At 40.0% G+C, this 18,594-nt stretch overlaps 1 protein-coding gene across 1 annotated transcript in view; it reads right to left on the reverse strand.

The window, feature by feature from the left end:
* DNAH14 (dynein axonemal heavy chain 14) overlaps positions 1 to 18,594 on the reverse strand; it is a 528,962-nt gene that overhangs the window by 104,921 nt on the left and 405,447 nt on the right. The window contains exons 56-60 of the mRNA XM_073011492.1: positions 15,250 to 15,411; positions 13,015 to 13,206; positions 10,942 to 11,123; positions 8,457 to 8,565; positions 7,621 to 7,746 (exon numbers count right to left, since the gene is read on the reverse strand). Coding sequence (XP_072867593.1) covers positions 7,621 to 7,746; positions 8,457 to 8,565; positions 10,942 to 11,123; positions 13,015 to 13,206; positions 15,250 to 15,411 — 771 coding nt within the window. The remainder of the gene's footprint in view (positions 1 to 7,620; positions 7,747 to 8,456; positions 8,566 to 10,941; positions 11,124 to 13,014; positions 13,207 to 15,249; positions 15,412 to 18,594) is intronic.

Raw genomic sequence — 18,594 nt, forward strand, 5'->3', positions numbered from 1 at the left:
AAAGCTGCCCTGAAGTTTGGATTGGGCAGAGCCAACCTCAGTGCTGCAAAGCCGCTGTGGCCAGACTCTCTCTCCAGATACCTCCTGTCTGGGCAGGACATCTCTGAAAGAAAGGCAGCAGCCCCATCAGGGGCTTATAGATAAAACTCCCATCTCCCTGGGACAGAGCACTTGAAGGAAGGGGTGGCTGTGGCCACAGCTTCAGCAGACTTGAATGTTCCTGCCTACCAGCTCTGAAGAGAGCAGTGGATCTCCCAGCACAGCATTCGAGCTCTGCTAAGAGACAGGCTGCCTCAAGTGGGTCCCTGAGCTGCATGCCTCCTGATGGGGAGACACTTCCCAGCAGGGGCCGACAGACAGGAGAGCTCCAGCTGTCATCTGGTGGGTGCCCCTCTGGGATGAAGCTTCCAGAGGAAGGAGCATGCAGCAATCTTTACTGTTCTGCAGCCTCCATTGGTGATACCCAGGCAAACAGGGTCTGGAGTGGACCCCCAGCAAATTCCAGCAGACCTGCAGAAGAGGGGCCTGACTGTTAAAAGAAAAACCAACAAACAGAAAGCAATAGCATCAACATCAACAAAAAGGACAACCACACAAAAACTCCATCTGAAGGTCATCAAGAACAAAGACTATAGGTAGATAAATCCATAAAGATGAGGAAAAACCAGCACAAAAATGCTGAAAATTCCAAAACCCAGAATGCCTCTTCTCCTCCGAAGGATCACAACTCCTTGCCAGCAAGGGAACAAAACTGGATGGAGAATGAGTTTGACAAATTGACAAAAGTAGGCTTCTGAAGGTGGGTAATAACAAACTCCTCTGAGCTAAAGGAGCATGTTCTAACCCAATGCAAGGAAGCTAAGAACCTTGATAAAAGATTAGAGTAATTGCTAACTAAAATAACTAGTTTAGAGAAGAACATAAATGACCTGATGGAGCTGAAAAACACAGCATGAGAACTTCGTGAAGCATACCCAAGTATCAATAGCTGCACCAATCAAGCGGAAGAAAGGCTATTAGATATTGAAAATCAGCTTAATGAAATAAAGCATGAAGGCAATTTAAGAGAAAAAAGAATGAAAAAGAATGAACAAAGCCTCCAAGAAATATGGGACTATGTGAAAAGATTAAACCAACATTTGATTGGCGTACTTGAAAGTGATGGAGAGAATGGAACCAAGCTGGAAAACGCACTTCAGGATATCATCCAGGAGAACTCACCCAACCTAGCAAGACAGGCCAACATTCAAATTCAGGAAATACAGAGCAAACCATAAAGATACTCCTCAAGAAGAGCAACCCCAAGACACGTAATCCTCAGATTCACCAAGGTTGAAATGAAGGAAAAAATGTTAAAGGCAGCCAGAGAGAAAGGTCGGGTTACCCACAAAGGGAAGCCCATCAGACCAACAGTGGATCTCTCTGCAGAAATCCTACAAACTAGAAGAGAGTAGGGGCCAATATTCAACCTTCTTAAAGAAAAAATTTTCAACCAAGAATTTCATATCCAGCCGAACTAATCTTCATAACTTAAGGAGAAATAAAATCCTTTACAGACAAGCAAATGCTGAGGGATTCTGTCACCATCAGGCCTACCTTATAAGAGCTCCTGAAGGAAGCACTAAATATGGAAAGGAAAAACTGGTACCAGCCACTGCAAAAACATACCAAAATGTAAAGATCATCAACACTATGAAAAAACTGCATCAACTATTGGGCAAAATAACCAGCTAGCATCATAATGACAGGATCAAATTCACACACAACTATATTAACCTTAAATGTAAATAGGCTAAATGCCCCAATTAAAAGACACAGACTGGCAAATTGGATAAAGAATCAAGATCCATCAGTGTGCTGTATTCAAGAGACCCATCTCACGTGCAAAGACACACACAGGGTCAAGATAAAGGGCTGGAGGAAGATTTACCAAGCAAATGGAAAGCAAAAAAGCAGGGACTGCAATCCTAGTCTCTGATAAAACAGACTTTAAACCAATAAAGATCAAAAGAGATAAAGAAGGGCATTACATAATGGCAAAGGAATCAATGCAACAAGAAGAGTTAACTATCCTAAATACATATGCACCCAATACAGGAGCACCCAGATTCATAAAGCAAGTTCTTAGAGATCTACAAAGAGACTTAGACTCCCATATAATAATAGTGGAAGATTTTAACATCCCACTGTCAATATTAGACAGATCAATGGGACAGAAAATTAACAAGAATATTCAGGACTTGAACTCAGCTCAGGACCAAGCAGACCTAATAGACATCTACAGAACTCTCCACCTCAAATCAACAGAAAATACATTCTTCTCAGCAACACATAGCACTTATTCTAAAATTGATCACATAATTGGAAGTAAAACACTTGTCAGCAAATGCAAAAGAATGGAAATCATAACAAACAGTCTCTCAGACCACAGTGCCATCAAATTAGAACTCAAGATTAAGAAACTCACTCAAAACCACACAACTACATGGAAACTGAACAACTTGCTCCTGAATGACTACTGGGTAAATAATGAAATTAAGGCAGAAATAAATAAGTTATTTGAAACCAATGAGAACAAAGACACAACATACCAGAATCTCTGGGACACAGCTATAGCAGTGTTTAGAGGGAAATTTATGGCACTGAATGCCCACAGGAGAAAGTGAGAAAGATCTAAAATGACACCCTGACATCACAATTAAAAGAAGTAGAGAAGCAAGAGCAAACACATTCAAAAGCTAGCAGAAGGCAAGAAATAACAAAGATCAGAGCAGAACTGAAGGATACAGAGACAGGAAAAACCCTTCAAAACATCTATGAATCCATGAGCTGGGTTATTGAAAAGATTAACAAAATAGACCACTAGCCAGACTAATAAAGAAGAAAAGACAGAAGAATCAAAGAGACACAATAAAAAATGATAAAGGGGAGATCACCATTCATCCCACAGAAATACAAACTACCATCAGAGAATACTATAAACACCTCTACGCAAATAAACTAGAAAATCTAGAAGAAATGGATAAATTCCTGGACACGTACATCTTCCCAAGACTAAACCAGGAAGAAGTTGAATCCCTGAATAGACAAATAGCAAGTTCTGAAATTGAGGGAGTAATTAATAGCTTACCAACCAAAAAAAATAGCCCAGGACCAGACAGATTAACAGCCGAATTCTACAGAGGTACAAAGAGGAGCTAGTACCATTCTTTCTGAAACTACTTCAAACAATAGAAACAGAAGGATTCCTCCCTAACTCATTTTTATGAGGCCAGCATCATCCTGATACCAAAACCTGGCAAAGACACCACAAAAAAAGAAAATCTCAGGCCAATATCCCTGATGAACATTGATGTGAAAATCCTCAAAAAAATACTGGCAAACCAAATCCAGCAGCACATTAAAAAGCTTATCCACCATGATGAAGTCGGCTTCATCCCTGGATGCAAGGTTGGTTGAACACATGCAAATCAATAAACGTAATCCATCACATTAACAGAACCAATAACAAAAACCATATGATTATCTCATTATACGCAGAAAAGGCCTTTGATAAAATTCAACACCCCTTCATGTTAAAAACACTGAATAAACTAGGTATTGATGGAACATACCTCAAAATAATAAGAGATATTTATGAAAAACCTACAGCCAATATCATACTGAATGGGCAAAAGCTGGAAGCATTCCCTTTGAAAACCAGCACAAGACAAGGATGCCCTCGCTCACCACTCCTATTCGATATAATATTGGAAGTTCTGCCCAGCATAATCAGGCGAGAGAAATAAATAAAAGCTATTCAAATAGGAAGAGAGGAAGTCAAATTGTATCTGTTTGCAGATGACATTTAGAATACCCCGTCGTCTCAGCCCCAGAACTCCTTAAGCTGATAAGCAATTTCAGCAAAGTCTCAGGATACAAAATTGATGTGCAAAAATCACAAGCATTCGTATATACCAATAATAGACAAACAGAGAGCCAAATCATGAGCAAATTCCCATTCACAATTGCTACAAAGAGAATAAAATACCTAGGAATACAACTTACAAGGGATGTGAAGGACCTCTTCAAGGAGAACTACTAATCACAGCTCAAGGAAATAAGAGAGGACACAAACAAATGGAAAAACATTCCATGCTCATGGATAGGAGGAATCACTGTCATGAAAATGGCCATACTGCTCAAAGTAATTTATAGATTCAATGCTATTCCCATTAAGTTACTATTGACTTGTTTTTCACAGAATTAGAAAAAACTACTTTAAATTTCATATGGAACCAAAAAGAGCCTGTATATACAAGACAATCCTAAGCAAAAAGAACAAAGCTAGAGGCATCATGCTACCTGACTTCAAAGTATACTACAAGGCTACAGTAACCAAAACAGCATGATACTGGTACCAAAAGAGATATACAGACCAATGGAACAGAACAGAGGCCTCAGAAATAACCCTACACGTCTACAACTATCTGATCTTTGACAAACTGGACAAAACCAGCAATGGGGAAAGGTTTCCCTATTTAATAATGTTGGGAAAATTGGCTAGCTATATGCAGAAAACTGAAACTGGATCCCTTCCTTACACTTTATATAAAAATTAACTCAAGATGGATTAAAGATTTAAATATAAGACCCAAAACCATAAAAACCCTAGAAGAAAACCTAGGCAATACCATTCAGGACATAGGCATGGGCAAAGACTTCATGACTAAAACACCAAAAGCGATTGTAACAAAAGCCAAAATTGACAAATGGATCTAATTAAAGAGCTTCTGCACAGCAAAAGAAACAATCATCAGAGTGAACAGGCAACCTACAGAATGGGGAAAATTTTTGCAATCTATCCATTTGACAAAGAGCTAATATCCAGAATCTGGAAGGAACTTAAAGAAATGTACAAGAAAAAAACAAATGACCTCATCAAAAAGTGGGCAAAGGATATGAACAGACACTTTTCAAAAGAAGACATTTATGTGGTCAACAAACATATAAAAAAAAGCTCATCATCACCGGTCATTAGAGAAATGCAAATCAAAACCACAATGAGATACCATCTCAAGCCAGTTAGAATGGTGATCATTAATAAGTCAGGAAATAATAGATGCTGGAGAGGATGTGGAGAAATAGGAACACTTTCACACTGTTGGTGGGAATGTAAATTAGTTCAACCATTGTGGAAGACAGTGTGGCGATTTCTCAAAGATCTAGAACCAGAAATACCATTTGACTCAGCAATCCCATTACTGGGTATATATGGAAAGGATTATAAATCATTCTACTATAAAGACACATGCACACGTATGTTTATTGCGGGAGTATTCACAATAGCAAAGACTTGGAACCAACCCAAATGTCCATCACTGATAGACTGGATAAAGAAAATGTGGCACATATACACCGTGGAATACCATGCAGCCATAAAAAGGATGAGTTCATGTCCTTTGCAGGGACATGGATAAAGCTGGAAACCATCACTCTCTGCAAACTAACACAAGAACAGAAAACCAAACACCACATATTCTTACTCATAAGTGGGAGCTGAACAATGAGAACATATGGGCACAGGGAGGAGACATCACACACTGGGGCCTGTTGTGGGGTGAGGGGCGAGGGGAGGGATAGCATTAGGAGAAATGCCTAATATGGATGACATGTTAATGGGTGCAGCAAACCATGGCACACATATACCTAGGTAACAAACTTGCACATTCTGCACATGTATCCCAGAACTTAAAGTATAATAAAAAATTTAAACGAAGTATTATAGGAGTGTGTGAGGTAATTTTCTAGATTTTGTGATGTTTGTGATAATTGTCAGCTTTAAAAATTTTATTATCTTGTTGTAATTTCTTTACTTATTCTAAGTACATATTTACTTTCATACCTAATTGTGTACTAGTAATTTTGTATTCTTTTTAAAAATATGGCCCCAGGCCCTAATGTATCTGGCTTTGTGCCGAAGCCAGGGAGAAAAAAAGATTACCCTTTGTGGTATGGCAAAAAACAAAACAAAACAAAGCAAAACAAAAACCAACAACGAACCCCATGAATTTCTCTATACTAATTTTTATTTGGTATAAAATATTAAATACCAAAATTAAGCCATACTCTTATTTATTTATTTATTTATTTAGACAGAGTCTTGCTCTCACCAGGCTGGAGTGCAGTGGTGTGATCTTGGCTCACTGCAATCTCTGCTTTCTAGGTTCAAGCGATTCTCCTGCCTCAGCCTTCCGAGTAGCTGGGATTACAGGCATGCACCACCACACTCAGCTGATTTTTGTATTTTTAGTAGAGACGGGGTTTCACCATGTTGGCCAGGATGGTCTTGATCTCCTGACCTCGTGATCTGCCTGCCTTGGCCTCCCAAAGTGCTGAGATTACAGGCATGAGCCACCCCGCTTGGCCCCATACTCATATTTAATATATTGATCAACAGTGGCACCTTCAGATGGTTGGCATCACAGAAGTTCTGGATCACCCAGTGAGACAGGTGGCATCTTAATGGAAGAGGGGAAGCTCCCCATCTGAGAAGGCTCAGGAGTGGGGCCTCCCCTATTTGCTTAATACTCAGGATGCTAGGAAGCCTTGCAGCTTACTTGTATCCAAGTGAGGGATTTGTCTATTCTGTAATCTAGTTTGCCTATTCTGTAACCTAGCTCCTAAAACATGGGCAGGTAGCTTAAAAAGATGTCTGAAAGAAACACTGGATTGAAGGCAATGCTAAAAGTGGAAGCACAAATGAAAAACAAGCAAAAGGCAGGCTGACACTTCTTTTATTCTTGATATAAATTTTTCTTCAACCACGTTACAAGGTAAAAAGCAATGATGAGCTAATCAGGTATGACAAGAGACCAAAAAGAAAATTTTGAAATGACCGAAAGGACTATTTGCAATCTGTATTTATATTCACTGTTATTCATAATAAACCTTGCCCTAGATATTTGTTGAGCTTTTGGCTATTAGCTAATGGTGGTAGCCCATGGATATAATTTATCTATAAATAATTTACACACATACTAGAGTATAGGCTCACATATGTATTTTAATTGATGGAATTGCTTGATTAAAAGCCTTTGTACATGGAAGACAAGCTCTACTCTCGACTTGCTCTGAGCAGGAACAGCTACTGATCAGACCAGAGTTGAGCATTCAGTGATTTGCTAAACCACACTGGCTCCTGCTGAGATCCCGACTGGAGTGTATGGAGGAGAATGATCAATTTAAAAAGAGAGAATTATTCAGTCAGCAACACAAGAGACACACACCAAATACCCAGTCTCTTGAGCTGCCTTGTTTCTTGCAGATGTTACACTTGAAGGCCAAATGTACTTTTGGTATGGCCTGCATGAGTTTCTTTTCATTGTAATCAGAAAAGCGTCCTAAGATTGTGGGTTCCTCAAGGACAGGGAACACGCATGTTTGGACTTCATATTTTCATTTAATGCTATCCTGTGTGTAGTAGGGACTCAATAAATAGTTGTTGGAATTACAGTGAAAAGTAACCACAGTTGAGGCACTATATATTTAAGACCAGTCAGTCTGACTTTTAAACTTGAAGGTTAGGGAATACTTTTTCAAATCTCCAAATTATTTGTATTGACTATATTTTAATTTTACCTGAGCATAATCTTCCACAATTCTTACTTCTTCTGCCACAATTTCTTCATCCTGTTTAACAAGCATCTGAACTTTCTCAACTACTTGTGAATCTTTCCGTAGTTTTTCCATTAGAGTTTCTGTTTCCTAATGAAGCACATAATTGTTCTTAGAATGAATTTTAAGAGACGTGATCTCTTTTCTAAAAGAGTAATTCAAATATCTCATTTCACTATGGTAAAGTTTATTAAAATCAGCCTGAAATATATTTAATAGATGCATAAAATGAGAGAGAGAGCAAGAGACAAATAAAATGGAGAGAGCAAGAGCTCTCACCATTTGGCCAGCTCTCAGCTGTGCCCCCTCTTAGAAGCTCTGTCATCCACCATGCTTGATGGTAGCTCTCTGCCATTAGTGCTCTCTTCCATTGGTCTGCCATTGGGATATTGCCTAGGATGACTACAGTAAATATTTCATGCATTACACACAAAGAGTGATGATGAATGATGGTTTTTAGAATAGTTGATAGACTGCAAGTTATCACAGCATATTTCAGATGGATTTAACTAACTGACTAGGGAATCTTTCTACATAAGCTTCTACAGTTAGCTATATACCTATTACCCTTAATTATCAAAATGTAATAATGTTACTATTTTGCTGTTATTGCTTTTTTGTTCTCATTTTACAGATAAACTGAGACAAAAAAACAAGTTATTTCTTTCATATGTACACAACTATAGGGTAACAAAGCTGGAATTCTAGCCTATCTTTGTCAGGTATCAGAGCCTTTGCTTTCAAACACTGTTCTATATTAGACTATAAAATCTTTAAAAGAGATTTCAAAGCAAACATACCTTTGTTTTTTGTTCTACTTGAGGGCCAAGAATCAAGAGCTCTTCTTGCATTTCTGTAACTAGTGTGGTTGCTTCCAGGATTGTGGATAGACCCATATGGAAGCGATCCCTGAAGAAGAAAAAGTATTAAGAAGGTGTAAGATATAACACAATTTGGCAAATACAATTTGATAATACATAAAAAGAACTACTCAAATTATGGCCAAATGGAGTTTATTCTAGAGATGCAAGACTGGCTCACTATTTGAAAGTCAATCAATATAATCCACTATATTAACAAGCTATAAAGAAGAAAATTCACTGCTGCATCAGCATCCATTGATGCAGAAAAAAATTTTTTATAAAATTAATGATGACTAGGAAGAGAGGGGAAATTTCTCAACTTGATGAAGAACAGATGTTGTTAAAAATAAAATGGACTCAAAGGAAAAACTAATAATGAGAACTGGGCATCTGAGGCTCAGCTCCCACTGGAGCACACTTAAGACAGGCAAATTGGGCTTTAAATGTACTAATTCTCCATAAGGGTACCTTTCATTTAAACAGAATATTTAATTGTAAGTTTTGGGGTGGGAAAGAGGACCAGATAGGCTGTAAGAGACCCAAACCATATAATTAACTCTTCTCGCTTTTTCTCCCCCAACATCTACCCCTGGGAAACTGGACTACTGAAATTTCCAAGTAGCAAAGAAGAGTTGAGCAATGGGAGACTATAACCTGTCTTTTGCCACTGAGATATGCTTGCTGGATATAACCAGTTATGGATGTTGATAATAATGATTATGCATATAAGGTGATAGCTCTTAAGACTGTCCTTGCATGGCCCACGCATTAGGGGGTGGAAGATGTCCTAGGATAGTACAAGGTACATACGGAAGAAACTGCTGAGTGATCTAGAGTTGTGTTGTGGGTAAGACATGAGGAGGACTGGAAAAGGGTGAATGACTGTGATAGGGACTGGTTATACTGATTACACAGCTGTGAATGGAGAGCTACAACCCTGGGTGATAGGGAGGGGGACACCTTAGATCCCAGGAGGTTAGGAGTGAGAGGAAGGTTCATTAAACTCTCTTGACTCTTGCCTGTAGGGCATCTGGCCAATTTTCTCAGACCGTTGACATTATCCTTAATTTAACTGCTGACCAACAAAAATCTTAATCTAAGGACTCTCAGAAACCTCTTAGGATCTGCTGATCCCAGGAGTGAACAACTTTTCCTTGAAACAGAACAAGATTAGCTTTCTGAGCACTGATGTGATTCTCTTTAGCCTCATTATTATATTCACAGACTACCTCAACTGCTCTAAAATGAACTGTTATTGGATCTATCATGCCCTACCTGACCTTGTTAACAAAAACTTAATAAAATTAGACCCCGACCCCACATTAGCAAAAAGCTGCTATTGAGGTTGCTACTTCTTATGTAAATATCAGGCCTATACTTACCTGCGGCACACAAATTAGTTCACACTCTCCAGCACGAGCGCTGATGAAAAATCACATTGCACTGGACTTCCTGCTGGCTAGTTGAGACAGAGAATGTGCAATGGCCAATACCTCTTGATGCACTTGGATTAATAACATTTTTAACTGGCTTAGCTCCAGACAGGGAGCTTGGCTGTGGTCTATCCTCCAAGTGGGAGTCACAGTCATAACCACTCTCATACAGTGCTCCCTATGGCAAATGGAATGAATCTGGCCCAGGCCCCAATCAGAGTAATTAGTTAGGGTATCTGATGGAGTGGGCTATTTTAAAAAAAGAATTATTAGCTAGATACATGAAAGGTTTAGGAGATGGACTTGGAGGGGAATAGTTCCACCATGGTGCCTCGGCAGCCTTTCATGTCTCCGTATAGGTTATATAGACAAGGCTTGGCTGCAGTTGATCTAAGTGTTGGCAGGACACCCCTGATCTTTCTGGAACACAAAAATGTGGGGCGCTTGTGAGTAGATGCTACAAGGCCATTTCCTACTAATTTCCCCATCTTCCTGGAAGATTGTCATAAGACAGTTTTCCAATGTCTCCTGTATTCTGATTAGCAGTGAGGTCTGCTGCTTCATGTTTCTTCCCATGCCTCCTCAGGTACCAATGCTGGCTATAAAACTGCTTAGCAGGTGTTCCACTATCAGTGTTGTAGTCATCTGAAGCCTTTTATTTTGCTGTCATCCCATGAGACAAAGGACATGGGGACTGGTACTGTTAGTTACTCTTGCTTTCATTGCCCATGTAAGAAATAAACTGTCGGAATGCAACAGGGGCTAATTGTTTATTTACTGGCCAAGTCTGTCAGCCTTGCCTTGACAGGGGCAGCCTTTGAAGCACACAGGGGGAATATCAACCTTATCTCCTTTAAGATCTTCTGCAGCTTCTGGCTTTTTGTCCCACCAAAAAGGCAGGTTTGGCTCACCATTTTGCATTTGTGTCTCTTTTTGCAAACAAAAACACCAATATAAAATATATTTCTGATTTGTTCTCAAAGTCTTACCTCTTTGTTTGCATCTCTTCCTCTCGTGCCCTCAAAATGTGTGCAAATGTTTCCATAAATTGCAAGTAGCTACTGGGAGTGGTATAATAAAATCTTCCAGTTTCTTCAAAGTATTTTCTGTTCAAGTCTTTCATGCTTTTGTGGATTTGGACACAGGTTGGGGCAAGTTTTTCTTTCAAGTTCTGAAGAATAATAATTTTTAAGAATTAAGAGAAAGCAATCCAAATATACATAAAAAGAGAAAGTTGAACACTTGGAATTAATTAAAATAGCTTATTATTTCTGAGATCTGGAGATGTAGAGAGAGCTCCTGGATGAGCAGGACAAAGAAAATATGAATTTTTGTTGTTGTTGTTGAGACAGAGTCTCGCTTTGTCGCCCAGGCTGGAGTGCAGTGGCCAGATCTCAGCTCACTGCAAGCTCTGCCTCCCGGGTTTACGCCATTCTCCTGCCTCAGCCTCCCGAGTAGCTGGGACTACAGGCACCTGCCACCTCCCCCGGCTAGGTTTTTGTATTTTTTTTTTTTTTTAGTAGAGACGGGGTTTCACTGTGTTAGCCAGGATGGTCTCGATCTCCTGACCTCATGATCCTCCCATCTTGGCCTCCCAAAGTGCTGGGATTACAGGCTTGAGCCACCATGCCCGGCCGAAAATATGAGTTTTAATGGTTGGGATGGTGGTGGGGCAACAGTAGAGCTAACTATGAATGGCATGCCACACTCATCCTTCTAGGCTTTACCCGTACGTTACTCTCACTTTTACTATAGTCATCCAAAGATTTAGGGCATTGGTATCAATGGCCAAGGGTTATAATGTTTTCTTTGTCTTAACATTTTTAATTTATTTTTTATTTTGAGACTAGGTCTTGCTTTTTTGCCCAGGCCAAAGTACAGTGTTGTAATAATAGCTCACTATAGTCTCAAACTCTTGGGCTCAAGAGATCCTCCTGCCTCATCCTCCCACCTCATCCTCCCATGTAACTAGGACTACAGATGTGTGCCACCACAACTGGCTAATTTTCTAAATTTTTTGTAGAAACAGAGTTTCACCATGTTGCCCAGGCTGGTCTTGAACTCCTGACCTCAAGCAATCCTCCTGCCTTGCCTCCCAAAATGCTGGGATTATAGGTGTGAGTCACCATGCCCAGCCTTCTTTATCTTTTATATTTCTTTCTTAAAGTGGTTTTCAATAGCAGGATACTCAAGGAAATTTCCTTGAGTAAAATAAAGCTACAAAAATGCAAAGACCCAAAGGATGTGCCGATGAGCAAAACCAGACTGCGAAGAATATTCTCTTTGCCTGGATTGGGAGATAATTCTGATTTAGAAATAAGCTAGTCCTGGTGACTCATCTCCAGTCCAAGTCTAACCAGTCACTGGTCACTTTTAACTCAGCTGCATTTTTTTTTTTTCTTCTGGTTCTACCCTGTCTCTGTCCTCCTTGGCCTTTGCTTTCCTTGATCACTTAGACAAGTAAGGATGCAATCCCATTGGTCCCATAGGACCTAGAAATGTCCTGCGTTGAATTTCAGTTCTCTATGCATTTACAGCTCCTTTGGTCAACACTTCTTACCCCCTTTGCTGTCAGCTAGGTCCTATGGGATCTTCAGTTTAGTCACTCCAGAATAGGTTCTTTCTTACTGTTGGCTCATAAATTCTGAGTTAATTTTGTGTTGTGGCTTGTGCTGTCACTGCTTTGCTGACTTGCTGTTGTAGCCAAGCCAGAACAATTTACAAGGAAGGTTGCAGTATCCTTACCATAGAATCTGGTATGCAGAATGGAGACTGTTTTCCTTCATGGAAATCTGCTGTTCCACCATGTGGACAGCATAGTGAAGAGACCCAGGCATTGCAGAATCTGAATCTGGGCATCTTCGAAATAGGGTGAATTCAGGGGTACAAGAGATGGGGAATTAATAGGGAATCAATGTAAACACTTGATCCATTTTATTATAAACTGGCTTAGAACTGCCTGTTTTTGTCCTTCTAGGGTTCCTTGCTCTATTATGCTCAGAGGCATAATACTATCAGATGCTGTCAATAAACTGAAACCTTCACTTGTATTAAATATTTACCTCTCTGTTCTCAAAATTGACTTTTTCTTTTAAGAATGAGTTAGCTACAATAAGGAGAGCTTCTTCTGGCCACCTCTCGTACCAATCGATCGTGCAGGAGCTAATCATAGAAGGATATACTCTACAATTTTGGCGGAAGCTAGGTCCTTCAGGACTCATGATCACAAAAATATGAAGATTTTTATATATTCTCTGAAAATTAATGAAAATATAAATTGTTAAAATGTAATCCACTGTTTTGAAAAAATATTACATTAAAAATTTCATGGAAAACATATTTCAGATCTTTCCTTCGTGGATAGACCAGAGACTGATCATTTGTGCATGGAGTGCCTGCCATAAACAGAGCCCTTCCAAGGGAAACTAACAGTAGGGGAGGCACTGGACCCAGAACACCCCTTGCATAAACCAACTCTTATGACAGGGGCTGGTGCTAGAGTTCTGTTCAGTACGGGACTTTATATCACATGGTGCTGGGTCTGACTATTTAACTCTTTCCTCTGGGGTGGTGTGCATTTAAGACCCACAGAAACTCAAAGTGAGAAAATTGTCAGATGAATTAGAGCTGAAAGAAACAACCTGACAATAAGAGTAGAGCACCAGAGGTAGTAATAAAACTCCTATAGCTAAAGGATTACAGCTAAGCAATATGAGACCTACACAGTTTTACAGGCCCTAGGCTAAGTGCTAGTTTCTTTGCAATTTGCCTTCAGCCCTTTTCCTTATAAGACCTGGCTGTGCTGCTGCTGTTGCTGGATTCTTGGCAAGACTGGCAACAGGGCACAGATTCCTTCTTCCTTATTTCCAGATACCACTTTGCAATAAGTCCGCATTACTGAAAACAGCCTCAGTGAGTTAGTGTTCCTTTTAACTCAGAGTCTAACTGTACAAAATGATATTAAGTATTAAGCAACTTATTTTGTCAAATAAATATGGTAAAGCTGAAAGAAGACTAAAAGGTAAGTTTTTTTTCCTCTTTTTTGTCTTTAACAAATTTATAAAGGCAAATAAAACTGCTCAGTGCAAAATTCATACAATGTGGAAATGTTTAAAGTAAAAATGAAAATACCTCTCTTTGTTTTATACATTCCCAAAACTTCTACCTAGAGATATCAAATGTTAGCAGTTTAAAGTGTGCCTTTATTATTTGTTATTATTGTAGGACATGTCAAATTAGTTTTGGAAGCATAGTATTATATATATTATACATATATCATGTATATAATTAAAATTGATTTCTAACTGAGATTCTTTATTTATTCATTTTCTGGAGTACTATTCTCTGCACTCCAAACTGAAATTTCTTTTTTCTTCCTTATTATTTAAATCTAATGAATAAACCAAATATAGTAACAAGGCACAAGAGTGCCACAAATGTCAGGATAAATGCTATCCTTCTTTCTATGATGTTATTAAAAAATCTAACTAAATCTAAGGATATCCACTCATATTACCTTGTTCTCTATCAACTGTGGAGTCATTTTTGGAATTTTTAAAACATCTTCTTGTGACAGATTATTAAGTATCTGTTTGATACTTAGCAATGTTGTTACTAAGGTGAGAAATGGTGGATGGCCAGATTCAATTTTTAAATTGCCCTATGATAGACAAAAACTAGCACCAGAAATAAATCCACCTGTGGTCCTTCCCTAGTGAGTATTCTAGTTTGAGTAATCATGTCCATATATTCGCTAAGCCACTGGTCAGTCATCATGTCTCAGAGACACAGAAAGTTGAGTTCATTTTGACTAATCTATATCTCTCATCAAACCAGTTTGTTCACAGCTCCTCTGCTGCTGAGTTCATTCTGAATAGCACCTGCTGTATCCAGTCAATTTCTTTTTGTATCCATCACCTCCTGGTCAATTACAGGACTATTCCAAAGGATGAAATGTTTCTTGTTTCTTGCCTTTCCAGACTTGTTACCAAAAAGATGAAATAAGAACATCATTATCTGAGAAAGAATCTTTGTGTGGGATTTTATTTTTCATTTTATTGCCTCCTGCTGGTATTATTTTTTAAAATCGTTGATAGCCAGACAGGCTCAGATTCATGTAAGTTTTTGACCTACCTAAGGATATGGTTTGTCTGTGGGTAGGGTACTCATTATTTTACCTTAAAAACTCATATAAAGATCTAAAGAAATTATATCCAACTTAAAAATCATGTACAGAATTATAAACATGGTCTACTTTTAACATGACAATTTGATAAAGCCAAGTCACAAAAAAGTACCTTTTGAAAGAGTGAAAGTAAAGATTGCCTATTATCCATATGACCAGACTGTTCAGTAAGAGATCTGATTTTCATCGCAATAGAATCCAGCTCATCATTTTCAAACAGGTCAGGTATTCTTCCTGAATTGATGATGTAGTTCAAATCTTCTAAAAATAAATCCTTAGGCAAAACACATATTTAATCAGGAATGAGTAAATTATTCATATATTCTACCCTAACGACATCAATTTGAGAAAGGAAGAAAGCAATAGTGATTAAGGAGAACTGAGGCTAAGTGTTTTTTTTTTTTAAAGCTAATATCCCCCACCTGCCACCTTTTTTTTTTTTTTTTTTTTGAGACAAAAGTCTCACCCTGTTGCTCAGTCTGGAGTACTGTGGCATAGTCATGACTCACTGCAGCCTTGAACTACTGGGCTTAAGCCATCCTCCCACCTCAGCCTCCCAAATAGGTAGGATGAAAGGTGCATGTCACCATGCTTGGCTAATTTTTAAAATATTCTTGTAGTGACTCGGTCTCTCTATGATGTCCAGGCTGGTCCATCTTCCCACCTTGGCCTCCCAAAGTGCTGGGATTACAGGCATGAGCCACTGTGCCTGTCCTAAGACTAACGTTTTCATTCAAACCCATCAGAATATTTTTTCTGAGTCAAAATAAGCTTCATTCATCCATTCATTCATTCAAACATTAGAGAAACATATACTTGGTATGGAGAGTATGCCAAATAGCTGTGACAGGCACTGAGAAAAGAGGTATGGAGGAGTGGGTACAATAATGAATTAGGCAGGAACCCGGTTCAGGCAGTTCACAGAAGCCCTCAATACATCTACATTTGCGATTGAATAGTAGTAGACAAACTAGAAATAACACTGCGGAAGGATTATTTTAATTTAACTGAATTCATATCTATATAGGACCTCAAACACAATGGAAAAGGTAACAGATGAGAAAAAGTAGGAAAACAAACTCTGCCAGAAGAGTTATTATAAACATAAGGACATTTTGCTTTTGAGAATAAATCCAAGATTTCTTTAAAAAAAAAAGCATTTAAAAAAGTAGGTAGCATTAGTGACTCTCTTCAGGAGACTCAGACACTCATAGGTTCATGGTATTTCAGTTCAGGTGGGGAAGGGCAGAGAGCTTGTGGGGAGCTCTCCAGTAGAGGCCAACAGAGGTAACACAGGGCTAACTTATTTCCTGTCTCACCTCATATGTGATGGAGAACTGCCAAAGCTTGTTACACACTGATAGTTACGCACTCTTTTTGGGTCACATGAAAAGCAATGATATGGCCAGAAGAAGCCTGGAAAGTGTGGGAAACAGATCCAATGATCTCGAAGTCCTGAGTAACATGAGAGTAGAGGAGCCATGTTCATTTCAGCTTTAGCCTGAAATGATTTTCTGAAACTGATCTATTAAATTAGAACAATGGGCTCCTGGCATGGGAGAAACTACATCTAAAATCCAGAAAGAAATTGTGTGGCAGAAACCTCAACTGGATCAACAGAGCTGGATATTTAAGTTTGGTGAAGGGAGAGTATATAGATATAGCAGAAATCCTGGAGTAGTATAGTAGATATGATATGGCACTTGGATTTGCTCTCAAAAATATGACATGAAAAAAATAACTCAATGGAGAAAGGCCCAGCACTAAGAGAAAAAACAGGATGAGGGGTTGAAACAATACTCAATAACTACATATGTCTGGATCAAAAACAATAAACAATGTTCCCTTGAAATTTTGTCACAAGAGTAAATACAATCTGAGGTGGCATTCCTAATTTTGTCTTGGACATGGAAGAGTATAGTTTGTGAAAAATAACAGAACTGAAAAAAAGTGAGTGATTAGCAATTTTTGCTTGTACATAAATATAGTATATTCTGGGCCTTGCGACTGGCCAGATGGCTGGCTAGAAGTACTTGGAAGTAGTCTTCCCCATAAGAATGGACCAGTGTAACAAATAAACAGTTAAGATTTGACTAGAATGTCAGTGGGAGAGTGCATGAGTACAGTGAGAGGATGGAGAGGTACCTGTGGTGACTGGAAGCCCAGGAGGACAATGTGGAGGCATCCTGCCTCTGCAGCCCTGTCTCCCCTGTCCAGATCAGCTGGGAGTCAAGAGGGACTTCTCCTGGTGAAGACAAGGTAAGCAGAAGAACCCCACCAGCCCCATTGCCATTGAAACACCTACAGTCATTATACAGGACAATCTCAGAGTCCTTCCTAGTCCTGGGCCCATTTTAGGGAGCTGCTGGAAATTCTTGCAGCTGCATTGCTCTGGATCGGGAGCACAAGGTGTGTACTTCCCACCCACCCTCACTCCCCCTGTGAGCCAAGCTACAGCAGCATGGCACCATCTTGAGACCAGAGCTACCTCTGGAGTGGGCCCTGCTCTAGGGGCCAGTAGCCATGCAACTCTCCAGCACTGGGACTTCATCTTCATTCTTCCACCAAGTCCCCATGGGTGGCTCTATGCCACAACCCGAGCTGTGCAGAGCCTGGGCCCAGGATTGGCTTTGATTGTGGTCCTGCCAGCAGAGAAACCAATCCCCAATGCCTGCACTTTTAGCCAGAGGAACAATCTGGCAGTCCCACTTAGGATGACCATACCCTTGAGCTGGCCAAACTGCTGTGTACTCTTCTTGAAGTAGGAGGGGTCCCAGAGCCACTGAACAGCTGACACATTCTTGGGCTGGCAGAGTGCTACATGCCCATGCCCAGGACCTGAGAAATAGCCCCACAAGTGCCTCCACCAAGGACATGTCCTTGGCCTGCCCAACAGCTCTGTGCCCACAATCAGGTCCTGAGAAACAGCCTTACAGGTTACCCCTGAAACACACACCCCCAGGCTAGCCAAGCAAACCTTTGCCTGCATCCTAGGCCTGAAAAATAGCTCCGTGGGTTGCCCCTGGCAGACACAACCCCTTCAGGCCAGCTGAACAGCCATGCACCCATATCTCAGGCTTGAGAAACAGCCTTATGGGTCACTGCTGGTGGGCACACTCCCAGGCTGGCCAAGAAGCATTGTGCTTACCTCATGGACCTAAGAAACTGCCCTGTGGTGCATCCCCCATGCTGCAGACATGCCCCAGGCCTGCCTAATGACTCTGTGCCTGTGCTAAGGGCCTAAGAAACAATCTCATGGGCAACCCTGGCAGACACACAACCAGGCCAGCCAAGTAACTGTATGCCTATGCCCCCAGCTAGAGTAGTAGCCCTATGGCTCCAAATCAAGTGAGCCAGATCCCAAGTTGGCTGATTCACTGCATGCATGCACATGCCCCTGACATGAGAAACAGCCTGGTGAGCCCACCTCCAGCAAAGTTGCACCATTGCCTTCACA

Source organism: Chlorocebus sabaeus, chromosome 25 (assembly GCF_047675955.1).
Source record: "Chlorocebus sabaeus isolate Y175 chromosome 25, mChlSab1.0.hap1, whole genome shotgun sequence".
Taxonomy (NCBI): Eukaryota; Metazoa; Chordata; class Mammalia; order Primates; family Cercopithecidae; genus Chlorocebus; species Chlorocebus sabaeus.